This window comes from Mirounga leonina, unplaced genomic scaffold (assembly GCF_011800145.1).
Source record: "Mirounga leonina isolate KUSES-001 unplaced genomic scaffold, KU_Mleo_1.0 Mir_171, whole genome shotgun sequence".
Taxonomy (NCBI): domain Eukaryota; kingdom Metazoa; phylum Chordata; class Mammalia; order Carnivora; family Phocidae; genus Mirounga; species Mirounga leonina.
The window spans coordinates 16,869,578-16,896,894 of record NW_023270436.1 but is presented as its reverse complement, the minus strand read 5'-3'; the positions used below and the strand labels follow the sequence as shown (position 1 = coordinate 16,896,894).

Genomic DNA, 27,317 nt, shown 5'->3' with positions numbered 1-27,317 from the left:
TTCCTCTCCCTGCACACCCCCTGCTGTTCTGGCCCCATCAAATCATATTTCCTCTTTCTCTTCACAGGCGGTGGCTTGGCCCAGCTGGTGGCCTCACAGCTCCAGAGCTTGGCTGAGGCCAAGGGCTGGTGGGTCTCTGGGGGCCTGGTGTGGTTCTCCAAGTACAGACAAAGCTGAAACCACCAGGTGCAGCTGGATTCCCCCTCTCCTCTGCACAGCCTCGAGGGGGTGAGTCTTCTCCAGTCCCTTCTGCAGTTGGATAAACTGAGGCTCCGAACGGTGAAACCCTTGGCCCAACGTCCATGCCAGCGATGCGGTCAGGATTTGAACCCGGCACCGTCTGAATTCAAATGACACCCTCCAGCCCCTAGAGCAGCCACCTGGCCCTAACCCCAGGTGCCTCAGTCCCCTCACCTCACACATGGGAAGTCTGCTCACTCCCTGGATGAGACTGCGGAGTGTGGGGCTGTTGGGGTGAGAAATTCTGGCTGGCCTTTCTGCTCTTTCTCCAGCAAGGGCGCGGCGTGGATGGGCTCAAGAAGGACAGACAGAAGAAACAACTGGGGAAAGTTGCTGAGGAAGGGCCGGGGCTAGCATGTAGGCATTTACGCGGCCCTCCGTGTGTGCCAATACTGGATTCCCAGCTACGGGACAGGAAGCGTGCCCAGAGAGGGGAGGCAACCTGCCTGAGGTCACACAGCCAGGAGGGCACTGTGTCTGATAGTCTTTTCTGGGAGCCTTCCCCAGTAGACAGCAGGCCCCCCACGAAATCACATTTACCAAGAAGCCACCGAGACAGGATACAAGGGGCTGGAGACAAATCAGCTGGTTTGTCCTCAGTCCCGCATATGGCTGTGGCCCAGAGACTGGAGGCCCGGACCTGCCAGACACCTTCAGGGAGGCTCTTCTGGAATTCTCCCTGGGGCAGAAACCTGAGAGCAGGTGGGAAGGAAGCCCTTCCCTTCAGATGATGTTGTCAGGGGCACAGCCACCGTCCTGTGGGTGTGGTTGGGTCACAGCTGCCCACTGGCATTTCAGAGATGAACTTCCTCTGAAGTTGTGGCGTTGGGGGGGGAGGGGCGCGGGGGGGCATGTACGCCTTGATGCCAGCAGGCTCTGAGTAATTCGGGCCTTCCCAACGGGGGTCCCTGGGTAGGCTGCTGGGAGTCCGTGGAGGTCCCTGGAGTGATGAGTGAAACCGTCACAGTGAACTCACAGTCTCTGGAGAGAGGCCAGAGGCTTTCTCGAAGGCCTGGGATGCTACCTTGCTCACCCACACGTGTGATGAGGGCTCCATTTTCCCAGCCAGGAAGAGGCGCAGGTTGGGGGCGGGGAGTCCAGGAAAAGGACCCGTGAAAATCCTAGAGAAGAGCTTTGTAAACTGTGAATTGGCTTTGTCACCCTCTACTCACAGAGACTTCCCTTGCTCTTAGAACAAAAACCAAAGTCACATTGGTTCCATCCCTCTCTGTCCTCCCACCTTAATCTCCAGGCTCCAGCTACTTTCACCTCTGTCTGTCCTTAGAACATGCTGCTTTCTCTCCTGCCTCAGGGCCTTTGCACTAGCTGTAGCCAGCCTCTTTTCATGGCCTGCTATTTCTCCCCTTTCAGATCTCAGCTCAAATGTCACCTCCTCAGAGAGCCCTTCCCTGACCTCCCCCATCTACGTCTCCTCCGGTGGTCCATGAGCCCCTTGGAGGGTAGGGCCTTATCTCTCTTGTCCCTGAAAGAGCTCCTGAGCCAAGCTCAGGGCCTTGAGCATAGTAGGTGCTCAGCAAACAGCAGTTGAATGACTTGCCTTCCAGACAGTCCTCTCTGGGCTAGATCAAGGGCTGTCTAAGGGTGAATCATCACCATAGGCTGTCCTTTATCAAGCACCCTCCAAGTGCCAGGCCCTATGTGAGTGCTTTGCACATGTCACCCACTAGGTGTCACAAGGAAGGACTAATGTCCCCGCGGGAGGATGTAGTTTTGATTTCACTGGAATTATGAATACAAACCAGGGGCTCCTAACAGTGACATGAGGTGTCTGCTGTAGATTGACAGAGCAGGGAGTCTCCTGATTTTATAGATGAGCACACTGAAGCCCAGAGGGGAGCAGGAACTTGCCCAAAGTCCCACAGCAGATCAGCTTGGAGTGAGAAAAGCGGCCAGACTGCACGATGTTTTCTGGGGTTTTCCTGTTGATATGTTGACATGGGCCCTGCTGTGTCTTTAAGAACAAGAGGTAAGCGAACACGCTGAGATCTAACTGCATGAGGGGCTGGGATGCCCCTTCAGGAGGCCGTGATTTGTATTCATAATGCTATTGTGTTCAAATCCTGGGAGGCTATAGCCTCGTAATAAATTACTAAAGGCCCTTTATTGAACATGTCTGGCACTTGACACACATGATTTTATGGGCTCCTGCTAGGTGGAGGTGATCCTGTCCCATTTTACAGATGCAGAAACTGAGGCTCAGAGCGGTGAGCTGGCTCCCCTGGATCCCGCAGCTACACAGTTGTAGAACCTGAACTTGAACCCCAAACGTGTTGGGTGGCAGTGGTGATGTTGCTACCGGTAGTAGTGACAGTAGAAGTCAAAGCAACAGGATGCACATCGGTTTGAGATCAAACCTCCCCAAGTGTTCAAATGGGGCTCCGCATGTGGCCCTCGGAAGCCACCCCGACCACCCGTCACGGGCCGGGGCCCGGGACTCCGAGCCGTGCTGCGGCGGCGGCGGCGCAGGGCCCGCAGCGCCACCTACCGGGCCCCGCGGGAGCCGCAGGCGGTCAGCGCGCAGGCGCAGGGCGCTTGAGCGCATGGCCCCAAGGGGGACCGGAGTCACCCCGCGGAGCTCTTCAACAAACCCACCAAACCCAAGGAAGGGAATAGCCCTCTCTTCTCCTATAACGCTCCGTAAATGATAAGTGGGCCAACACCGGACGATTACGCAGCCCAGCGCCAGACCAGTTTCATTGACTCTCGGTGAGCTGGGAACTGTTATATCCCCATTGTACGGATCAGGAGACTGAGGCTCAGAGAGGTTTGTCCGTGGCAACTCAGCTACAGCAGAGCCAGGACTCCAATGCCCAGTCACATCCTTATACGCACCCTGCTGCGTAAATATATCCTTGCAGTTTAATGTAACACTTAGCTAAGGCAGCTTTCTGTGCTTTTTTTTTTTTTTTAAGATTCTATTTATTTATTTGAGAGAGAGAATGAGAGAGAGCACATGAGAGGGGGGAGGGTCAGAGGGAGAAGCAGACTCCCTGCCGAGCAGGGAGCCCGATGCGGGACTCGATCCAGGGACTCCAGGATCATGACCTGAGCCGAAGGCAGTCGCTTAACCAACTGAGCCACCCAGGCGCCCGCTTTCTGTGCTTCTATACTTCTAATTGCTTTACAAATAGTAGCATTTAATTTAAACCTCACAATCTGTGAAGTGGGTATTAGCAAGACCCCTGTGGTACAGAAAAGGAAACTGAGGCTCCTTAAGGGAGAAATGAATTTCTGCTCCTTGTCTGTAAGAGATGTATTATGATGGGTTTGAAACTTTTTTTTTAAAGATTTTATTTATTTATTTGACAGAGAGAGAGAGACACAGTGAGAGAAGGAACACAAGCAGGGGGAGTGGGAGAGGGAGAAGCAGGCTTCCGGCGGAGCAGGGAGCCCGACGCGGGACTTGATCCAAGGACCCTGGGGTCATGACCTGAGCACTTAACCGACTGAGCCACCCAGGCGGCCCTCTTTTTTTTTTTTTTTAAGTAATCGCTAACCCCAAAGTGGGGCTCAAACTCACAACCCCAAGATCAAGAGTTGCATGCTCTATCGATGGAGTCAGCCAGGCGCCCCAAGAAAGGCTGTTTTTAAAAGGAAGGTGTAGAATTCTTTTTACGTGTTGGCAGAACTTTGTGTTTCTAGGAAACCCGAAGTGAAAAAAAGCCTAAAAAGCAGTTACAGCTTAGAAAGGCCGGTAGCGTTCTGGACCAGCAAGGGTGGGAAATATGATGAAATCGGAGACAGTAAGAAACTTGGTTCAGGTGTCCATCCCTTGGTCATGCGGGAGGCAGCCTTCCGAACTGGCTACCTGAGTGGATTGAGCAGGAGACTCCTGAAGGCGTTCCATCATTTTCAGGGTCACGTTCAGACCCCCTTGGAGCATGATTGTGTGTGTGCATGCATGCACACAACGTGCTGTGTCAAGCCACCAGGTCTTTGCCTAGACCTTCAGGTGTACCTGCCTCTCCCCCTCCGCCAGGCTCTTCCCCCGCCCCCCGCCCCTTCCACGGAGGCTCAGGGCCCTCTGTGACTCCCTCAGAGGCATCCCAGGATGTGGCCCCTCATCTGTGGCCCCACACACCCTCTGGGCCCTGACGACTCTGTGTCGTCACTGTTGATTTGCTGGCCCAACCTGCCCCCCCGACTACCAACTCTGGAGGAGCAGGAGTGAAGTAAGATCAAGCTGCTCCCTCCATTTAATGCTAATAATTGGAGGAAGCATCAGCCTGTGAGAAAGTGCAAATAACCCTGCAGGTTAGGGAGGCAATCGGGATTGCTGGGGACTGAGGCGAAGTGGAGAATACATTTGTCCACTTGTCCCATCTGGCCAAAGGGGGCAGTCATTTCTCAGCGCTTGCCACGCAGTCTGGTTTTTTTCTGAAAGCCGCTAGAAATCATGATTTGTGTGTGAAATTTCCCCCGTTTTTCAATGTGGCCACCACTTCTATTTTTGTAAACCATGGAGGCCGGAAGACAGGTCCCTGGCTTGTCCCCAGTTGTAACCTCTGTTCCAGGGCCGGGGGGGTGGGGGTGGGGGGGAAGAATCATGAACCAAAACAGCACACCGATGTGATTCCAAAATAGAGATTTATTTATTAAGGATCATTTAGTTTCTTGCATAAAAATCACCAATTGTTGTTCCTCATTGGGTTCTGAACACACATCAATTCTTTTGGGGTTGCTTTGTTTACCCCAACACTTTAAAAAATACAGCTCTTTTTTAGCGCCAGGAAGGACAGTTAAGGCAGCGAGGCATTTTCTTGGGTCTCAGATGGAGGGCTCACCCTCTCCCCCGTGAGAGAATACACATGGTAGGTAGTTTCTTAGGTTGGAAAAGCTGTCCCTGAAGAAAATGACTATGCAGAAGAATGCAAATATAGTCATCTGTGGTCCTTACTTGTGCCTGAGAGCTTTAAAATGACCCCCCTCCCCTTGGCCATCAAAGGCTTGCTGGTTGGTTTCAGCTATAAAAACACTGTCCGGCAAAAGACAGTAAGAAAGAGCAGGATCGATAATGACAGGGTTGTGAGGTCGGGCCATGCAAACCACATGAGAACACATACCAGTTTGCTTTTTAAAAAAAATGCCCACCACAGGGGCCCTGTATAATTTCAAATCAAACTCCTCATGGTCCTTAAAATACCCAAAACATCATTCAGCCAGATCCTAAGGACACGTGCTTCTTCTTTTTCAAGTGAGGTGTATGACACACAGTTCCCCCCAGAGTTATGCTCCGCCTGGGGGAAAAAAAGAAAAAAGAAAGAAAGAAAGAAAAAACAAAAAAAAACCCCTTGGACTTGAATAGAAACATTGATTTTTGCCACAATGAAATGGAGGGATAGCAGTCTGTGCTGTTGTGAAATTCAAAGGGGATTCGGAAGTAGGATCGTTATTTATTGCTCCATTAGGATAACCCCCCAAAATGACTTTTAAACAAAAAAACCAGGGCTGGCTGTGCCCTGCGAGCCACCCCCGCTCCCAGCCTCCAGGCAGCTCCCGGGGCGGCCGGCCGGCTGGATTCACAGTGATTCGGTTCGCCTGGTGCTGCGAGCATCCCCCTGCCCCGCTGGACGTGCCTACACCTTGTAGTTGAGCTCGGCGTTCATCTTGGTGTACATCTCATAGATGACGTCGATGGTGGCCGTGTAGTTGACCAGGAAGAGGCGGACCTTCTCCAGGCACTCCTCCTCCGTCACGTTCTGCCCCTTGGAGAGCGCTTTCAGGAAGTCGGACTTGTAGGGTGCCGCGAACAGTGCTGCCTTGAGACGGGCAACAGGGGGGGGGGGGGGCGGCATGGCGTTAGGGGACCAGCGGGGCCACCAAGTGGGGCCGCCGGGCCAGGGACGGTGGGCTTCTGGGAGGGGACGTCCCTGAGGCCCGTGCTCCTTGTGGCGTGGGAAGGGAAAGGAAGAGGGAGATGTGTGTGCCCGTCTACCCCTGTGAGGGACAGCAGGACGGACACGAGCTTTTGGGGACCGACAGACCTGGGTTCAAATTCCAGCTTGTGCCGCCGACTAGCTGTGAGCCTTGAGCAAGTTACTTAGCCTCTCTGAGCCTCAGTTTCCTCATCTGTAAAATGGGGATGATGATGGCACCCACCAAATCAGGTTGCTCTTGTAAAGGATCAAGGGGGGGGGCACCCGGTGCTCGGCATGGTACCAGGCACAGGGAAGGTTGCCCAGCGCCGAGGAGCCTCTGGCCTCTGGGGCCCCTGCTCTGGAGAAGGCAGACCGCGGGAGGTGACTGCTAATATGCACTGTGGCTTCTTTTGTCCTTCAGGGGATGACGCTTCCCTAACTTTCAGGGCTTCCCTGATCCGTGAAAAGTACTGAGAACCAGAAATGCACAGAATTGCAGAACCGGAAAGAAAAGGGTGCAGCTGGATGAGAAGTGTAGCCTGAGTCTGACAGGCTGAGGCACCTATAAACAGTGTCACATGACGAACACCGACGCAAGACTCCGGGTACCTGAGTGTAAACCATGCGCCAAGCACTCTGTACACATTAACTTGTTCAATTTTCACTACGACCCTTGGAGATGGGGCCTAGTTTACACCCATTTGAAAGATGAGGATGCGAAGGCTCAGGGAGGTAGAGTCCCAGACCCCCTCTTACTGTGTGGCCTGGAGCAAGATATGTAACCTCCCTGAGCACCAGTTCCTCATTTGTGAAATGGGGGTGAGGATGCACCCACTCCACGGTGCCTTTGTGAAGAATACAACCCGTGGGCAGCCCGCCCCGGGCCAGATGCGCAGGACACACCGTGCTCACTCAGGTGCCGGGCGTGAGGACTTGGCAAGGGAGCAGGACACAGGGAGGGCAGGGCTTCATGGCGCCCACCCCGGATGGGCCCTGCCCCCAGCCCCAGCGGGCGGCATAGCCCAGAGGTGGCCCAGCTCTTCCTGCCTACACCCAGACTGGCTGCCGGCCCAGCCTGTGCCCTGTGGGAAAGAGGCCAGCCTGTCAGACCCTGGTGACAGGGGGACGAGGATGGGCTGCAGGCGAGAGGGTGGGCCAGAACTGGCTGGGCAAGATGAGCGGGCAGGGGCGCCTGGGTGGCTCAGTCATTAAGCGTCTGCCTTCGGCTCAGGTCATGATCCCAGGGTCCTGGGATTAAGCCCCGCATCGGGCTCCCTGCTCCGCGGGAATCCTGCTTCTCTCTCTCCCACTCCCCCTGCTTGTGTTCCTGCTTTCACTCTCTCTCTCTTTGTCAAATAAATAAATAAAATCTTAAAAAAAAAAAAAAAGATGAGTGGGCTGAGAGAGGCAGGGTGGCCAGCAAGTGTGTAGGGCACCCCAAGGGCTGCTTCATCGCTGGAGTGCGCCTCTCAGCCTGGCGACCCTGGGGTCCCCATTTCCAGAAACCCTGCCCAGTGTCATCCCAACATAAACCACCAAGACCCCTGCGGGCCAGTGCCTCTTCAACAGATGCCCCAGCGTCAGGGGATGGGTGGGTACAGGAGCCTTGCTTCTCTTCCCTGCCCAGGGTGAGGATCTGGGCAGAATTCGAAGGGGCCAAACAGGCCTGCCCGCCAGCAAGAGTCTCCGCCAGCCTTTCTCCCATGGCCTCCCAATCAGGCCTCATGGGACACAGAAACCCCACGGAGCATCTACAGTAACACCCACTGCGGCCACGGATGGGACTGGGCAAGCGCACAGGATGGGGCCACACAGATAGGGAGACCTTCTGGAGCCCAGGTGGGCCCACAGCTAAGGAGCGGCAGTGTGGGGCTGGCTCACCTGGAAGATCTTCTGCACAATCCAGCCGTGGTACTTCTTGAGGGCCATCTCGTAGGCCTTGGTGGCATTGACGCGGATGAGGTTGGGGTGATTCTCGTCCCGCTCCCCGTCGCAGATGCTCTGGAGGAAGACCTGGATGAAGCGGAGGCCTCTGCAGCCCAGGAGAGAGAGACAGCTCTTCAGGACCGCGCACGCTCCTGCCCGTCGCCCCGCCAGCACACCCCTGCGTGTGGCAGACCCTGACGCACTTGGACTCGGGCCCGTGCTGTGCACACTCCTCAGGTTAGTTATCCTGAACCCGGCTGACGTGTAATGTGACCAGCCGGCTCAACGCAGCCTCTCCCCAGCACCTTGCTGACTGCAGTCCCCGCTGGGCTGTAAGGTCTATGAGGCAGGTCTGGGCCCACCTTGCCCACTTCTGTGTCCATGTGACCTCCCCCGGGTTGGCACTCGGCAGGCGGCTGTCAGCGCTTGAGGACTGAAGACACAGCGCTGGCCCTCAGAGGGCTCACGGACCATGGACTCTGGACACACTGGGCACGCTGGCGAGCCTGGCCCTGTGCCTGGGCTCCCCACCCCCACCACGGCCCCAAGCCACTGTCCACACTCTCCAGCGGCCACTTGGGCCCTTCCTCCAGGGGAAGGATGATGCTTTAAGAGCCAGGAGAAAGCCATGGCCATGGGGTACAGCAGGGTGACTACGTCAGAAATGGGTACATGCTAGTCCTTTAATGCACAGCATTTCATCTCCCTCAGCTCCACAATCCACCCATTTCACAGAGAACACTGAGGCATCCCCGAAAGTCTTGGGCAAAGGCCAGGATGCAAACCCAGCTGTCTCACCCCTAAGCTGGACTCCTGCCTTTGCCGTCCCTCACTGTCCCCCCAGGGTGCCCGGATGAGCTGCTCGGCTCCTTCCCTGCAGGGAGTTAGGGATCGGGTTGGAGGGCTCTCAGGGGCAGGAGCACTGGGACTAAAGGATCTAACTTTACCACCTAGGAGGTGAAGGGAAGTCATCTGTACCTGGATCAGAACCCTTAACCATCAGGGATCAGCCTGAGCTGTGGAACTGAGCCCAGGGGACAATCCCAGCCCTGCCCTGGGTCAGCCACCTCTCTTGAGCCCCTGCCTTCCCCCAGCCCTAATGCCCACTCCTCTCCCCAGCAGAGGGGATGAAGCGCCATCTGACCCTGTTGCTGACCAGCTTCATGGACCTCGGTGGCTCCCCAGGACCCCTGATCATGCTGGGACTCACTTGTCCAATCCCACCTGGTCCCTCGCTGTTCCTGCCTCGCATCCAGAGCCTGCTGGACCAGACCCTCCCAGAGCAGCAGACACACCGGGCCTCTCCTGCCCTCCCACCACTCAAAGGCCTCGTCCTCCTGGGACCCTCCTGCTCAGTCCTAGAGACTCTGCTTGGCACCCCTCCTCCAGGAAGCCCTCCCTGATCTCTCTCTGCTCCAGGCTCTGCTATCCTGCTGTCAGGATCGACCCACCAGCCCGATGCCCCAGCCAGGCTGTGATACCCACAGTGGGGCCCTGCGTCATTCAATGTGGCATTCCCCACACCCAGCAGGTGCTTATTACGTGCTCAGCCTGTTGGCATCTGCCTTCACCTGCCCTCCCAGTCACCTGGCTCTGTCCATCTGACCAGGACACAAACAACCTAACTGAGCTGAACATCACCATCTGCCTTGCTCCTCCCCAGAAACACACAGAGCGTGCTGATGGATAGACCAGGGCAGTTCTCATCCAGGCCTGGGAGTCTCCTATTGACAGACCAAAGTGGGCAGCTCACTGGGGGCAGTTCCTGCAATGCTCTAAGGATGTTAATCATAGCCCACCTCCCCTCTGACGCCCACTAGGCTGCACCCTCCAGGGAGCTGGCTCCTCCTGTTCCATTTCACCAAAAAAGTGTGTGGTGGGGAGAGGGGACTGGCTCCAGGGGATGGGGGGAGAGACAGGGGAGGAGCACCCTTCCTGACGCTTGACTCCAGGCCCAAGAGAGGGCAACACTGGGCACATCTGTGGGGCCAAGAGTGCATCCCTGGCTTCATAGTGGCTGCCAGTGGTGTTTGTACAGCTAAAAGAGAATTCTGTAGCTGGTAGAGAGCAGTGTGAAGGCAGCAAGCAAGCTGCCTGGTCTCTCTGAGCCTCAGTGGCCTTATCTGTAAGATGGGAACAACTGTATCTGGCTTCACGTATTTGCTAGAAGGACAATATAGAGAGAGATTATGAGCATTCTCAAGTCTACGGTAAGATTGTCTGGGTTTAAATCCCATATCAGGGTACCCTGCCCCCAGCCCAGGGGACAGATCTGTGCAAGTTAGATAGAGTTCCTTCTCCTCAAGACACTGTATTTCTGTCATAATATATGAATCTACCATGTGCATGATGTAACCAGCCCTAGATACGACACCTTTGTGCACTGCACAACCTGCACAACTGTGCTTGGCCAGAGTCCCAGCTCTGATCTTGTGACTTCGGCCCATGATTTGGCCTCCAGAGCCCCAGTGGCCTCCCTCTGTGAGATGGGGATAACCACCACTCCTAACTCCCAGCACATGAAATAGGATCAGGCGCAGGAAATGTTTAGCACAACGCCCAGAGTATGCACTCACTTGCTATGTCTCTCTGATGGGGCTGGAACAGGGAGCGTCACCATCGGGTGGGCCTTGGCCCTTTGGGCGCCTTTCCTCAGCTACTAACTAGCATCACACAAGGGAGCCTATGTGAAAGAAATGGAGGTGACCTCGCAGGGCAAGAGTAGGGCCGGACGTCCATCTTCTGCAGAGCAGGGCCCCAGGCTGCACCGCCACACACACCCGCCGCCCAAGCCTGTCACCTTTTCAGCCACATCAGCGCCAGCGTGGCTCCCACTTTGGGCCACTCTGCTCCGTACATTTCCTTCTCCACCTCCAGGATGTTCTGCAGGGTCCGGAACTTGGCCGGGTTGGTGTCGTACACAGCCTTGATTTTCTGGAACGGAGCACATGGAGTTTTCCCCTTGGAAAAGCTGTCTTCCCAGATGGCCGGCCCCTGTGCTCAGTCGGGGAGCACCACTCTCCTTCCCACCAGCACCAGCTTGGCACCCCTCCTCCAGGAAGCCCTCCCTGATCTCTTTCTGCTCCAGGCTCTGCTATCCTGCTGTCAGGATCGACCCACCAGCCCGATGCCCCAGCCAGGCTGTGATACCCACAGTGGGGCCCTGCGTCATTCAATGTGGCATTCCCCACACCCAGCAGGTGCTTATTACGTGCTCAGGTAACTGCCATGGCTGGTTGCATTTATCGAGCACCTTCCGTGGGCCGAGAGGGGCCAAGTGCTTTATGGGTGCTGCTTTATTTGGTCCGCACAGCGATCCCAATGTTGCTCTGTCATTCTCTCAGTTTGCAGATGAGGAGACCAAGGCTCAGAGAGGGGACACTGACAGCTGGTACGGGTGGCCATGGGTTCCAGTGCAGACGGGCTCCAGAGTCCATGCCCTCCAACTCTCACTACTGAGAGCCCCTCAGACACCGAGCGTCTGCAGACAATCGCTTTGGGAGTCACAGGTGTGAAGGAACAAGGCTCCTGAGTTGGGGCCAGGCAGTTCAGATCGGAATCCAACCTCTGCCCCTTCCTTACTGTGTGACCTTAGGTGAGCCTCAGCTTCCTCATCTGTAAAATGTAGATAATGACAGACCAGCCTCAAAGGGCTGCTGGGATGTACCCAACCCTGCAGGCCAGGCCCTACGTGGATGCTCATAGGGAGAGGGTCAGTGGCTGGGGGGAAGGCAGTGGGAGCTCCCAGGAACAGGGAAGGGAAGGGCCAAGCCGATGCCCCTGTGGACTTTGGAGTTTATTTCTTATTTGGTTGGGGTGGATACAAGAACCAGGTTCCTGCTCAGGTCAACCCTTCAGACTGTGGTCCCTGTCAGATTGTGACTGGGGGGCATGACTGCAAAGGAGGACCAGGAACCTTGAGCCCTGAGCTGGATGAGCTGAGGGCCAAGCCCATTTTCCATATCTTCCTGTTCCTCAAGCTTGTGGCGGGGAGCGGGGCACTGATGCCCAGTGCTCGTTTAGATTCCCGATGCAGGCTCCACGCTGTGGCTGCTGGGCCAAGTACATACCGTGATGTTGCCGCTTATGTCTGCCTTGATGGGAGTAAACACTGGGGACCCGAGGCAATCTGGGAACAAAACAAGAAGAGAGATTCAGATTCCCAGCCAGGATGAAGATTCAGGAACGCCACAGGCCACGGAGGCTTGGGAACAGGAAGGAGGGTCATTTGGTGTGTTGAGGGAAAAGCCGAGCTATTCATTGGTGTTGAAAAGGCTCATGGGCAAGTTAAGATTGAGTGCTGGGCCCCAGGTGAGACCAGTTTCTTGCTGCAGGACTTGTCAGAGCCTTTAAAATGCAACTGGAGGGGCGCCTGGGTGGCTCAGTTGTTAAGCGTCTGTCTTCGGCTCAGGTCATGATGCCAGGGTCCTGGGATCGAGCCCCGCATCGGGTTCCCTGCTTGGTGGGAGGCCTGCTTCTCCCTCTCCTGCTCCTCCTGCTTGTGTTCCCTCTCTCGCTGTGTCTCTCTCTCTCTGTCAAATAAATAAATACAATCTTTAAAAAAATAAATAAATAAAATAAAATGCAACTGGAGGGGCACCCAGGTGACTCAGTCGTTAAGCGTCTGCCTTCGGCTCAGGTCATGATCCCAGGGTCCTGGGATCGAGCCCCGCATTGGGCTCCCTGCTCAGCGGGAAGCCTGCTTCTCCCTCTCCCACTCCCCCCTGCTTGTGTTCCCTCTTTGGCTGTCTCTCTCTCTGTGTCAAATAAATAAATAAAATCTTTTAAAAAAATAAAATGCAACTGGAATATCTAGGGGGCAAACCCTTTCATCCACAGCACCCTTTCTCCCTCAGACAGCACTGTCCAGAACTTTGTGCAGTGATGGAGATGTTCTATATCTGCACTAACATGGACCCCATGTGGCTCCTGGGCACTTGAAATGTGGTGTGACTGAGGCGCTGGATTTGTGATTTTATTTGACTTCCATCCACTGAAATGTGAACGGCACGGCTGTATAGTACCTTGCAGAACTAATGCTCTGATAAAGCCATCTTGGTCAACAAGGCAGATCACCGCTCACTGACCAGCTGCCCAGTATGCAGACTGAGGAATCTTATGAGGCAGAGGAGGGGCCAGATTTATTAAAAATGACCTTCTCATTCACCAGCTTCTAAGAAAGAAACGAGCTGGGCACTCAGAGGCCCCATGGTTCTGAGACCCTGCTTTAGAGCCCGGGAGAGCCCGCAATGGCATCCCAGTCACTTAACAGACATGAGGAACGCGGGCTCGACCCCCACACCCAGCTCTGCACGCATGGGCAGTGTGGGCTGGGGTGTTGTCCCCTCAGCTCCCCCCCGGCCTCAGCTTTCCCATCTGGCCAGTGGGGCAACAGGACCGATCAGACATGCCACGGGCAGGACTTGAAACAGTCCACTTCCAAGACACATGTTTTGTTTATCTCTGGAATTGGAATGTTCTTAACTGCAGGGTTTTTTCCCTACGTGCTTCCTTTCTTGGGGCTACCAGTGACACCTCTGAGTTGAAAAATGGCAGACCTAGAAACTGGTAGACCTGAAATGCGAGCAGCCTGTGGCCTGCCCGCCCCCCTTCCCTCCGTTGTGACCCCCTGGCAGACCGTCACGAGGACCAGAGATGAGCAGGCTCAACGTGGGCTGCACCCTCAGAGCCTGAGGACAGCTGAGCTCCCCCAACACGTTCTCACTGTCCTCAGCGCTGCGTCCAGAGACCCGCCACGCCTGATCCAGAGCCCGGGGGACAAAGACGCCCGAGCAGGCCGGGCGTGGGTACCAGACCCCCGGGGGGTAAACGCCAGTGCTAGACTCTTCTTGCCCGGCCGGGGGGGCCTCAGTGTGCACACCACCTTCACCGCACAGGAGCAGAGCACTGGGGGGAGCAGGGAACATCCACAAGCTGAATTCCACCCAAGGTGACCCAGCACACCTGGCCAGCCATCTGGAACAGTCTGAGCACAGCTGTTAAAGGAGGTGCACTGGGGAAACAGCTTGAAGACACTAGAAATGAAATACCCCAAAGCCCAATGGAAAGAAAGTGCGGTAGTCACCCAGACAGGTGGGGTTCGAATCCTGCCCCAACCATGCCCCAGTTGAACAAGTCTCCTCACCTGTGTGCCTCAGTTTCCTCTCATGTCAAAAGGGGCAATAATAGTACTTAATTCATAGGGTTGTCACAGGAATTAAAAACCATGCACTGGATGCACCTAGCAGAGTGCCTGGCACAGGAACATTCAAGAAATGAACTTTGATCATTTTTTTTTAAAAGATTTTATTTATTTATTTGACAGAGAGATAGACAGAAGAGCACAAGCAGAGGGAGTGGCAGAGGCAGAGGGAGAAGCAGGCTCTGCACTGAGCAGGGATCCTGATGCGGGGCTCGACCCCAGGACCCTGAGATCATGACCTGAACCGAAGGCAGACGCTTAACCATCTGGGCCACCCAGGCGCCCCGAACTTTGATCATTTTTGTGACCTCAAGCTCCATGGTCCAGCAAACGCCACCCAGATGTCACCCAGCTGTGCTTATAAGCCACCAGGCCCCACAGAATCTCTGCTGAATGGGAACCCACTTGGCCTGTGGGGGCAAACCTCCCTTCAGGGGGCCATGCCGGCCGCAGCTCCGAGGTGCTGGGCCAGGGCTCTGGGCACTCAGTCCTGAGCACTCTGGCCTCACAGACCCACCTGCCAAGGGCACTCAGAAGTGAACCGACTACTCCATCCCGCTCGTTAATCTTGCCCGGCAAGCCACTGACGTCATCCAGCAGAAGCCAACCTGGAGAGGTCCTGCCATTTGCGTGCCCTGCGGCGCGTTACTACTGGGTCCCGCAAAGGACAAGGCCTTCTAGACTTAACGGATAATGCAAGTGAGCCAAGACCCCCACCGCCACCCGCGGTGCCTGTTCCCCTCTTGCCCGTGCAGCTGGGGGCCACCAGCGCCAACCCTCACTGGGGCCAGCCGGCCGCCACGGATGTGCTGCGTGGGGACCGGCACGGCCCCTCTGAAGGCACGGCTGCTCCCCAGAACTGACAGCGTCAGGTCCCCACCTTCCAGAAAGGCAGACTGTCCAAACATACAGGGTGAAGTGATGGATGGCGAGCCAGGGGCAGTCAAGCATTAATGGCGGAGTAGAGGCGGTGGGTATACAAATTCTCGCCGTAAAATTCTTTCCATTTTGCCCCGTGTTTGAAAATGGTCGTATAAAATGCTCGGCGAAAAGTCAGGGTTCTCTTTGTTGTGTGTGGTTGGTTGGTTGGTTGGTTGGTTGGTTGTTGCTCCTCAAGTCACGTATTTTCCTTTTCCTTTTTTTCCAAGACCGTTCCACCGCGACAGTGCTTGTGATCCCACACGTAACTCCATTTACCCTCCGTCTCCAGCCCTGGGACTTGAGCTTTGAGAGGGCAGGGACCCGGTCGCCTGGGTTGCCCCGTGTCCCCAGCGCCCGGCAAGCGGCCGGACCCCGTCGGGCACTCGGGCGGCATCTGTGGCCCGGATGAGGTGGGCCACCTCCCGCCAGGCCCGTCGGGCTGCAGGCCGACTGCAGGGCAAACCTGCCAGGGGAGAAGGAGAAAGCCCGGGGCGCCGTCGCCAGAGGTCGTCGTCAGCAGTGCCCGGGCGGCAGACTGGCGCGGCCGGTGATGGGGCATTCGACGTGCATTTCAGAGATGCAGAGGAACGGCCTCCGGCCTCCTGGGCTCTGAAAAGGCTCTTGTGCGGTTCGGAGCGGCCAGGCGGCCGGAGAAAGGCTCTTTGTTCCCCGTGTCCCTGCCGGTGCGCTCCGCGGGTCACGAGGCCGCGTGGTCAGCAGCAGCCGGGCCCTGACAGCTGCGGTTTTGTGCGGCCTGGCCAGCGCGCTGGGGCAGAGCTCCGGCCCCACTGGGGGCAGGAATGCAGGCCGAGAGCCGAGCGGGAGCCGGGAGGGGGAGGCGGGCGGTGGGGGGCAGACCCCAGAATCCACTGCCAGCAGCGCAGGCGTGTCTGTGGAGCCCACGGCTGAGGTGGGTTTAGGAGCGCCTGGAAGCAGGCCACCTGGGGTCACGGAAGCAGCAGCGTGGAGCTCGGGAGTCTGCCGCTTGGGGTTCAGCTCTCAGGTCTGGAGTGACTGTGGATCAGTGACTCAGCCATGCCGGGCTCGGGCCCCTCCTTGCTGGCCACAGCCCACGGGGCGGGGGGGGGGGGTGCGCTCTGGGTGTAGCTGAGCTGAAACCTTGACATCTGCTTCACCGTGACCCACCCAAGGCCACCAGACCCAGAGACCTGCCTAGGGTCACACAGAGGAAGCCAGGCACACAGGCACAATTACAGGACCAAGGTTGGTTCCACCACTCCCTCGCCTTTGTTTCTTTCTTTTTTTAAAAAAAAGATTTTATTTATTTATTTGAGACAGAGAGAATGAGAGACAGAGAGCATGAGAGGGAGGAGGGTCAGAGGGAGAAGCAGACTCCCCGCCGAGCAGGGAGCCCGATGCGGGACTCGATCCCGGGACTCCAGGATCATGACCTGAGCCGAAGGCAGTCACTTAACCAACTGAGCCACCCAGGCGCCCATCTCGCCTTTCTTTCTAGAATGTTTCCATCCCGTGTGAACTCAACCAAAGGGGGAGTACTCCAACAGGAAAACCAGAAGATGATTTTAAGCACCAAGCACAGGGTGGCCTTTCGAATAGTTTAAACTCAGGCCTGCCCCTGCTCCAGATAGAGCGTGACACTATCCAGGTTCACCTTTCCTATAGTATGCAGCCCTGCCCCCAAATTACCTTTCTTGTTTTACCAGTTTGGCAGATACCTCAAAGTTGTTTTTCATTGTTGTCAGCAAACAGGCTCTTTAAAATGCCATCCAGAAGCCCTTCTGCCAGGAGGGAGGGAGGGGGCTTGGGAGGCTTCCTGGTTCCTCCTCCAACCTCCAGGGAGAAAAGAAGTTGTCTTTTTATAAAAAAAAAAAAAAAAAAAAGCAAAACAAAAAACCAAAAGAAAAATCAGATATAACTCCACGATGTTACTCCATAGGACCAACTCTAATGAGCACAGATTCTCAATACAGATAAGCCTTGGTTATCTGGAATATGTGGCAAATGGCCCCTTCTGTTTGGTGTGGAAGGTTTTTCTAAGCCTGCTACTCAACCCACGAGGCATGAAGGAAAATACCACAAATCTGATTACAAAATCCAGAGACCTCCCGTATGGGGCATGAGGAGATATTCATCACTAATCACAGGCCAACAACAAACTGATGGTTGGAGGTGCTGATCAATGAAACAAACCACGGACTGAAGATTATTATCCCTAATATGTAAAGAGCTCTAACAAATCAATAAAAAACCCAACTCAATAGAAAAATGGCAAATCACAGAACAACAATAAAATGCCTTATCTCAGTAATAAGAAAATAAAATTAAAGCGGTGAAATATTTTCTGACTACCAGGTTTTATGAATGCACTGACCTCTAGTTCAACCATTCTGTATGGAACTCATCAAAATGTAACACAAGTGTCCCTGATTTTGTACAGCACACCATGCACGGTTTTCTAAACAGGGTCATCATGGAAAATATGAATTATGATAAAGGTGTGACCCAGTAACATCACAGACCCCCTCGACCCTTCACTAAATGGCTCTGCACAGTTTAAAAGAAACTCGTCTTGAGGGGTGATGGTCACTTCCTCCTGCTTTCTCTGCAGTGCTTTCATTCTGCTAGATACTTGGAAAATAAATAGCCAACTGTGTCAGCATCACCTGCAAAATGTGGGCGCCAAGTGATCACTTTTGTACCTGACCTCTGTGACAATTCTGGCTGGACCACCTCCTAGCTGGGTCTTCACTATAGTTCAGATGAGTGAGATTGCCAGAGAGCAGAATTCCCCATGAGCCAGCGGTCACCATATGCCACCCAGAGTCAGACGCATTTCTGCTTTCTCTGGCCTCAACGTGGTTGGAAAGCAACAGTCGCTGTGCTCTGAGCGAGACCACAGCACGCTCGATGCGTGGCTGCCTCACAAGACCTGCCCGACACTGGACACCAGGGTGACCCAACTGCCCTGCCTAGCCCACCCTCTCGTTGCATCTCAGGAATGCAAAGCCTTCCATTTCTTAGACACGCGCCTTCACTTCAAACTGTGTGATTCAGGATGGAAAACACCTAGCCCAACCCATAAATACTTACTCCCCAGAAAGGAAGAACAGGATGCCTGCGTTGATGCTAGGAGCCTGGTTTGGGAAGGTTCTATTTCAATTTCAATTTTTTTTCCCAATAGCCAGATAATAAGGTTTTGTTGTTATTAAAGACGTGGGGCAGATTAACTTTATAGGTCCTAGGTTACAAGGACCATAATGAGAGGCACTCAAATTACAGCCGATGGAGATGAATCATTTATTAATCCACAGGTATGTGGGGTGCTCTGTGTGTGTGTGTGTGTGTGTGTGTGATGTCTGGGTTTGCCTATTTTGAAGAATAAGAATGCTGAGAATGCCCACCTTCCTATAACTAAAACTTATTATTGAGAAAAGGCATTTTACTGTTGTTGTTCTGTGAATTGCCATTTTTAAAAAATCCTGGCTAAGGAGGAAAGAATGTTTACAAAACAATCCAAAAACATTGTTTTTAAAAATCACCCCTATGACATGCCAACTCTTTGTCCACAGCTGCCTACTTCGTTCAGCAAAAACCAGCCTTGAAGTGGGAATGTGGTTGGGAAATGTGTTTTTCTTGCTGTGTGGCCTGGGAGAAAGCAGTTAACTTCTCTGAGCCTCCTTATTTGTAAAACAAGGCTGATAATGGACCCCACCTCATCAGGTTGCTGTGAGGCTTAAATCAGGTTGTATGAAGGGCTCTGCATGGTCTCTGCCACCTAGTAAGTGCTCCAGAAAAAAGGAAGTATTCTTTATGCTTATTATTATTATTATTATTACTATTATAAATGATAACATCATTTCCATCTTTTTCAGCTGGCACAGGAAATCCACGAAAGAATGATCCCAATGACTGAGAAATCAAAGGACAAAGAGAGGAAGAGAGGGAAGGAGGAAAGGGGTCTCCACAAATGGGTATGGATACAATTAGCAGGAAACCTCCAGTCATAAAATCATGACTTCAAATGTATTCCAGACGGTTAAAAAACGCGATCTCAGAAGGGAGTGGAGTAAGGAACTGGGGGGAACAGCAAGGCAGAAAATGAATCATTTCCGAGCACAGGGAAGTGTGAGCAGGCTGGTTTTTATAGGACCCTGGAGAGGGCTGATCAGCTGTAATGACTTAAAAGCTCAGCTACAGTTAACACTCTAACAATAAAAAAAAAAAAAAAAAGCAGCAGCAGCCAAGAAAAAAGGCCCCTGATACAAGTAACACTGTAAGAAGGTAACAAAAGGAGTTCACACCCACCCAGGCCAGTTTTTAAACAGAAACAATGAAACCTAAAACCAGAACCCCTGCACTGCCAACCCAGGGCTCAGGGCAATGCCAGGAGGGACCCTCCTAGCGTCCCCTTCCCTCACAAACTGGGAGGAAGGGCCAGAAAAAAGAGCCTTGTCTCTGCCCTGAATAAGACTGCCCTCCCTTGTTGCAGGGCCAGCCCACTTCTAAGCCCTGGGGACCCACTTCCTAGCTGCACCACCTGGTCGAATCCCTTCACCACTCTGAACCTCAGTGTCTTCCTCTGTAAAATGGCACCAACTCCTCCTCATTCCTGGGGTCATGATAAGCGGCTAGTTCAAAGCTCGGCCCATGGGAGCCACTCAAAATGGGGGTTTCGCTAACTATGATGGGGGGAGGGGGGACGCATTACATTTTACAAAGCCCTCTGTCACTCATGTCACTCATTCTTTTTTCCTTTCACTCTGACACCCGCTGGGCAGCTCCACTGGGCCGGGCATGCTGCTGGGCTCTGGGAGGACCCAACTTTTCTCTGCCCGTAAGGGATTTGCAGTGGGGCCCGGTTCTTCCTCCAAGCAGCCCCATGCTGGAGCTGAGGAGGGCCTCTTGAGCTAGCAAGAAACAGAACGGATGCTTGGGTCTTTTCTCTCCTCTTTCTCCATTTTATTCCCTCTAGGGGCAGAGGCCAGACTTTAGTCCTTGACCTCAGGGCCAGACTTCCCTGGACACGGTAGTTGTCTTGGGCTACCCAAAGTGACTTCTCCCTGCTGGGCCTCAAAAGCAGCCAACCTGCAGCTATCACGGAGACAAGAGGCTAAGACTATGGGGCCAGCGGAAGCCCTCCCATCGGGTGTTCCTCGGATCTTACTGGGGCCGGGCCAGATGAGGAGCTGGATGCCTCAGAACAATGGCAGGCACCCAGTAGGTGCTCCTCAAGCCCAGCGGGCCCTCACCACTTGCAAATGCACTGCCAACTAATAACAAAGAGTCTGCAGGCAATTTCAAGCCTGCAAAAACCCACTGCAGGCTGCATTGGCTTCTTTCTCCCACAGGACATCGTTTCTTCCTTCTAGAAGTGTCCCTCCCAGGCATACGGTCTACGTCCCGTCCCTAGAGAATCGGTGCTCAACAGACACTCAACCAAAACGATAACTAACCTGCTGTAGTAAAAGGGTTCATAGAGCTGCTTCTCTTTCTGGGGGATATTCTATATAAAACCAAAAACAAACATCTATTTGTCTAAACTTAACAAGCAAAACAAAACATTGCAGAGATCTGACAAGGTGGTCCCAAGTCCCGGAAGGTGCTTGTTGCAATGGGGAGAATAACTTCCCCTAAAGAAGGGGAATTCTTACTCACAGACCAAGGGTGCTGGTGGGGCTGGTTCCCAGGCGGGTTAATGCAATGTCCCAATTACGGGAAAATCTGACCGGTTTGGGACCTCCCCACTGGAGGACTTCTATATCCTACTCATTCAAACTTGCATTCAAATGAGCAAGGGTTATGGGCCCTGCTGGGGAAACCTGTATATCTGGTGTGCGGTGCCCAGAATCTTGGACAAATCACTGTGGGGCCAGCAGAGCCCTGGACTTCTTTGGTCCAGGCTGGCTCCGCGGGGGGTGGGGGGGTTCTCCTCTCTCAACAGGAAGCCAAGAGAGCAGGCGGGCACGCACAAGCTAAAACCACTGTGTAAGGAGTTCTGAGGCCGGAGTTCTGAGTTCTAGGCAGACTCTACTGGTTAACACCCCCCACCCCCAGCTGTGTGACCCTGGGCAAGTCACCTAACCTCCTGGGCCTCGGTTTCTCTGGCTGTATAACAAGAAGATTATTCTGTGCTCTGGGCTGCCAAAAATTGAGCAAGCACTGAACCAAAGGGATGGGAAATCACTCTTTCTGGGGTTTTCCCCTATGACTACTTGACGAGCACCAGATAGGTATAAGACCTGATTCTCTGGACATCCATTTAATTAAGAGATCTAAATGAAGAAAAATCACCCCCAGAATTTGGATTTCAGGAGCTGAGAGATGGAAATCATCCCCTTCAGCTCCTGCATCTTAATTTCTCCCTAAACAGTGAAAGCAAACAGGTGTGATGTCACGCGTCACATCTGACCTGCAGCAGTGTGTTAAGAAAAACGCCAAGGTTGTGTCTAGACTAAAAGGGAGAGAACAGGGTCATGATTGATTAATAATATCTGCTGTGGGTATGGTTTATGAGTTAGGTATTTTAATTTAGAAAGCGAGAGAAAAGCAAAACTGCTTCTGGAAAGAACCCAGGAAAAAAAAATGCGAAAGGAACCAAAAGCATTCACTCAGCAAATACCACTAGTTTGCCCAGGGCTAGGCACTGAACTAGCTCAAAGTCACAGAATGGGATGGGTCCTACGGTAGTCTAAGGGAGTTAGGAAAGACTTTCTGGATGAGGCAACTTTCCCATGGAGATACGTGGAACCCAGCCAGGCAAACGGAAGGTGGTAGGCTGGGGAGGAGCGGTGTGCCAGACAGAGGCAAGGGGTACCACGGTACCATTTGGGGGGTTGTAAGCCATTCATAGAGGCTATAGCACAGATCTGAAGCTGGGGTAATAGGCAGCCACTGAGGCTTCTAGGCAGGGAGTGATGATGAAATGACATCTAAGTCTCTCCCTCCTCCTTTCCTACTCCCTCCGCCCTCTAATTGTTAATGCTGGAGGACACTGCTGCATAATTGACCTAAAAGATGAGAGAGCAGGCCTCACAAAAGTCAGTTGCAAGCTGATCACTCAGAGGTGAGATCCAATTATTGGGTCAAGGTAGAGAAGATGGACAAAGGGCTGGACTCTAAGTGGACATAGTAAAAGCTGGAGAGAAGGAGGAAGGGCTAGCCCACATCTGACCTGCAGCACCAAGAACAAGCATCCACCCAGGCCAGCCTATTCTGTCACAAACCACACGGGACACAAGTGAAAGAGATGCGGTTGCTGTAACAGGTTAAAAGCCTTCACATCCGTCAACCTAGCAATTTCACCTCTAAAAATTAGAACTAACAAAAGAAGTACACAAAGAAACGTACACGGGGATGTTCACTGCGGCGTTGTTTACCAGAGCAGACAATGGGAAGTGATGTGAATGTCCCACCGCGGGGGACCAGTTACATAAATGATGGCCACATTCAAACGAAGGAGTTCTAAGCAGCCGCGAAAAACGACGATCGGCCTGGAAAGATGGTCAGGCTGCAGAGCTGGGTGGAAAAAGCAGCTTATACATTTTCCCTTAAAGGTGGATAAAAACGAGTCCAAAAGGAAAGGTCGGAAGAGATGCTCTCAAAACAAAGACACACCGACCCAAAAAACCGTACCTCCAAAGGTTCTGAGAGGATTAGTGAACGAATCCACAGAGAGAACTGGCACATAGTAAGTGCTCAATAAACAAAAGGGAGATTTTTTAAATTTATCATTTCTTCTTGCTCAATTGTCCCTCAATAAACAGATCTTCCTGGCAGCATTAAATACTTTTTAAAAACACAGCTTTCGGGGCACCGGGGTGGCTCAGTCGGTTAAGGGTCGGACTCTTGACCCTCAGCTCAGGCCTTGATCTCAGGGTCATGAGTTTAAGCCCCACGTTGGGCTCCATGCTCTTAAATAAAAATAAATTAAAAAATAAAAACACAGCTTCCAGCCCTTTGCCCTGTGTATATCGAGAACAGTGGTTCTCAGCCAGATTTTGTCGCCTTGCGGGTATTTTTGGTTGTCGCAACTTGGGGAGATGAGGTGCTACCAGCATCTAGCCAGGGATGCCACTGAAACATCCTCCAACGCGCAGGACGGCCTCCACCACAGAGTGATCCAGCCTCAGCTGGCAGCAGCACCATGGTCCAGGCACCCTGCTTTGGAGGGAACTGTCGCTGCGACCTCCCTCAGACTTCTTGCATCCCTTGAGCCCAACCTGCTCCCACCCAGATGGTCCAGGCACCCTGCTTTGGAGGGAACTGTCGCTGCGACCTCCCTCAGACTTCTTGCATCCCTTGAGCCCACACACCACCCAGATCATCCAGGTGACCAGATGCTCCCAAGACTTCACAGAGCCCCTGTGTTACAGCCGACAGGAGATCTCAACTGAGCCCTGAGTCCCAGAGAAAAGCCCCTGGTGGGAGCGTCCTTGGAAACCTTAAATCCTCAAGAACTCTTCCCCCCAGACAAGCATAAAGGTTCCAAATGAATCATCGCATTTTTTTTTTTAAGAGCGCTAAGAATGATTCTGCATGGGCCAACCCACTGGGGCTTCCGTATCAGTGGCACCGCTGTCGACAGATGTGATGGCCCACAGCACACGGCTCACAGCAAAGACAAGGGTCCTTTGAGATCAGGGGAAGGGAGGAGGGGCTGCTCTTTGGCCCCGACATCACAGCACTGCTGGTTCCAGCGGCCACCATCCCCTTTCCTCTGAAACCAGCCAGATAATCACATTCAATAAGCCCCCCATCCGCCCCCCGCCCCAGGGCTGCAGACCCGCAGTACATGCACTAGTGCTGACGATAAAGGATGAAAAGCCCTAAAAGGCCACAGGGCTTAACTCGGGGTTTCTCCGCCTCGACACTGCTAACATTTGGGGCTGGATCAAGTCTTTGTGGCGATGGCTGTCCCATTCACGGGAGGGTATTTTGCAGCATTCCTGGCCTCTAGCCACTCATGCCAGGGGCACCTCCCTGCATGCCCCCCCCAAAGCTGTGACAAACAAAAGAGCCCCTAGACGTTGCTGGATGTCCCCTGAGGGGGCCAAACTGCCCTCAGCGGAGAACCACTAGCTTCAACAGATTCTGAATCCTTGTCCAGGGCAAGCTGGCTCCATCCTGCGAATGTTGACAGAACAAGAGGTGGGGTGGGAGGCACTGAAGCCAGTTGGTTCCCAAGCCCCTGCCTGGAGGGTCTGTGTTATCTCAACACTGAGATACCAGTAAAGCACATTTCATTCATTCCATGAGTACTGACTAAGCACCTACTATGTGCCAGGCACTGTTCTGGGTACTGAGGATGCAGGAGCAGACATAAAGGACCAAGACCCTGCTCTCGGGCTGCTTACCCAGGTCTGAGGATCATACAAACCTGGCGACTGCCCTCCCTCCAACACTGATTAATCACCTATTATGTGAAGGAACCAAAACTGGATCCAGGAACTCATATGATAAGCAACCCCCCCGCCCTGGGATCTATTTGGCACTTAAGGCCTCAGGGCTCTACACACATTCATTTACTCCTTGCAGCTAGCCTTAGAGATCAGCATCCCCATTTCGCAGATGGGGATCACCTACTAGGGGGAACGTGACTGCCCAGGTGCCAGATCTCTTCAGGCCCAAGTCAGTGTTAAGGTTCTATCAGTTTGTGGGTTTTAGCTTAACTCTGTCCTGGAAACTGGTATCTTCCGGCAAAGCCACTGAGTGCACCAGCAGGGCAGGGTGCTGGGAAAGCCCACATGGAAGAGAAAAAAGCAGAGGTTCAGGTTGCACCCCTTAGCCAGGACCCGAAAGGCAAAGGGCAGGAGCAGATGCTACTGTCTTCTATTCCCCATTTTCCATCCAGGGCCTGGGCTGGGCTCAGGGAGGGGAGGAAGGAGGCTCTGAAGCTGGGTTAGGGACTGCCCTCCTCATGCTCCCACAACCTTCCTGGGCCTGACATACAAGGAACGGATTTTCTTTTAGAGCCCACACCAAGCACCCTGTGTGGGATGTCACCCCCACAAAGCAGCTTCCCCTGTCCTGACCCCTGTTCTAAATGGAGGAAAAACCTTAGGTGGTTCCCCCTAGAAAGGGGTGCCAGAGTTTTGCAACTCCAATTCAAAACCCTCCTCCTCATCCTTCCTGGCTTCCTCGGTTCTCTTTTGGAGTGGGGGTGGGGTGTCTTTCATCTGGAATGGGGGAATTCTGAGGAAAGAAGGGTTCACAAGGTCCCGTGAGGGAGAGGCTGGGAGAATAAGGAAAAGAGAGGGCTTATGAAACGGGAGGATAATTTTAAGGGGAGGGGGTTGAAAGTCATTCTGAAAAGGAAGAAGGGAATGGTGGGGGCAGGGATATGGGATTTGGTGGGAGAAGGGGTGGGATGGAAGACTGGGAAATTGAGGCTTTGGAAGAGTGAGGGGTGTCTGGGGGAGATGGACCATTGGGGGAGCCCAAGGAAGTGGAGAACTGGGGGCATCTGAAGGATATGGTGGAATGTGAGGTGCCTGGAGTGGAGACGGAGTGGAGTGGAGCATCTGGGGGTGTCTGGGAAGAGATGGAGAATGTGCCATGTTGGAGAGAGAGAGGACCTGGGCTCTGGGAGGACCTGGAAGGAAAGGGGGTCTTGGGTGCCTGGGGAAACAGGATTCGGGGTGTCTAGGAGAGGGATGGCTGGAGGATGCTCGGGAGATGGGGGGTTCGGGTGCGTCTGGGAGCGCTCTGGGGCAGAGCTGCGGGCCGGCTCCCCCCTTCACCCCGGCTCACCGAAGAAGGGCGGCAGGTGGGACACCGCCTCCAGGAAGGGCCCCGTCTCGATCTGCTTGTCCGCGGGCAGCGGCTTCAGCAGGTGCTCCGCCAGCAGCGCCATTTCGGGGTCGAGGCCGGCGGTGATGCCCCAGCCGGCGCCGCGGGCGTCCACGCCGCCCCCCGGGCCGCCGCCGTCAGCGCTGGGGCCGTCACTGCCGCCCGCCGCAGACTCCTGGGACGCCAGCGTCGCCACTTCCGCCCGCGCCGCGCCCCGCGTAGCCGAGCGCTCAGCGCCGCCCGCAGGCCGAGCGCCTAAGCGGTCCGCCGCGCCGCCCCGCCCCTGCCCGCCCGCGCCAATCCACGCCCGCCGCCGCGCCCGCCCGCCCAATCCGCGCCCGCCGCCGCGGGCCTCCGCGCCGCCATTGGGCGGGGGGCGGGGCCGGCCTGCCCGGCGTGGAAGCGCGCGGACTCTCCGGTCCAGGTCAGCCCAGGTGAGCCGCTCCCAGGTGAGGCTTCCGCAGGTGTTCCTGCAGCCTCCCTCCGTATTGCCCCTCCGCCCCCAACCTGGGCGCGCCGACTCGGGCTGGGTCCTCGCCTAATGTGGGCGTAGAACTGCCCAGGTCACAACACAACCCACCTACCAGCCCAGGTTTACAGCCCAACGCAGCCAGCGCCCCTGTGGACACCTGTTTCCTCAAGAACAGAGCCTGTCCTCCAACAGCCCCAAGTAGCCTGTTGGACACTGCTTGGGTCACAGGTCTCTTTAGCTACAACTAATGGGGACGTCTGATTCTTCTCCAGTGATCTAAGATCATACCAATACCTATTGGACCCTGCTCAAGTCACAAGTTTAACTCAGCCATGCCTAGCTAAGACTCCTGTTTCCCAAAATCTGGGCTCTAGTCTGACCTAAACAGTCCGATGTTACCTAATGGACCTGGCCCAACTCAACCACCACCGGACTGGACACTTGTTTCCCCAAACCTAACCTCACATCTACAGTCCAGAATACCTGCTTGTCACCACTTGCAGCACAATTCACATGAGTCGCAACCCACCTAAACGTTTGTGTCCTAAAACCCAATGCCCATCTTCTCCAAAAACTCTAGCACACAGTTATTGAGAGGTTTTCATTCATCCCAGAATATTCATTGTGCCATGTGCCATGCACTGTGCTAGGTAGGAATTGTGGATAAAAGTTATGAACAGTACAGCAAAATTCCTGCTCTCCTGGTGCTGGCATTCTGGTTTGGGAGACAACACAATACAATACACAAATAAGACAGTTTTAGACACTCATAACTAGAAATGAAGAAAATGGAACACCAGAGTGTCAGAGGAGGACTGAGGGAAATAGGATGTAGGAGGTTGGGGCAATAAGTCCCTATGAAGAGCTGAGACCTGAAGGAGAAGTAGGAGACAGCCAGAGTGTCTGG

At 54.1% G+C, this 27,317-nt stretch overlaps 1 protein-coding gene across 2 annotated transcripts; it reads right to left on the bottom strand.

Annotated features, from left to right (window-relative positions):
• Window positions 1–4,829: 4,829 nt before the first annotated feature.
• On the bottom strand, window positions 4,830–26,134 carry GLTP (glycolipid transfer protein). Of its 2 annotated transcripts, none has more exons than XM_035017183.1 (5): window positions 25,900–26,134; window positions 12,116–12,174; window positions 10,846–10,979; window positions 8,001–8,151; window positions 4,830–6,020 (listed from the first exon to the last, which is right to left on the bottom strand). In XM_035017183.1, the coding sequence occupies exons 1-5, from the start codon at window positions 26,000–26,002 to the stop codon at window positions 5,838–5,840; spliced, it is 630 nt and encodes a 209-aa protein (XP_034873074.1). In that variant the 5' UTR covers window positions 26,003–26,134; the 3' UTR covers window positions 4,830–5,837. The 2 variants fall into 2 exon arrangements, with proteins under 2 accessions (XP_034873074.1, XP_034873075.1); XM_035017184.1 differs by having other exon boundaries at window positions 4,830–5,498.
• Window positions 26,135–27,317: the final 1,183 nt, after the last annotated feature.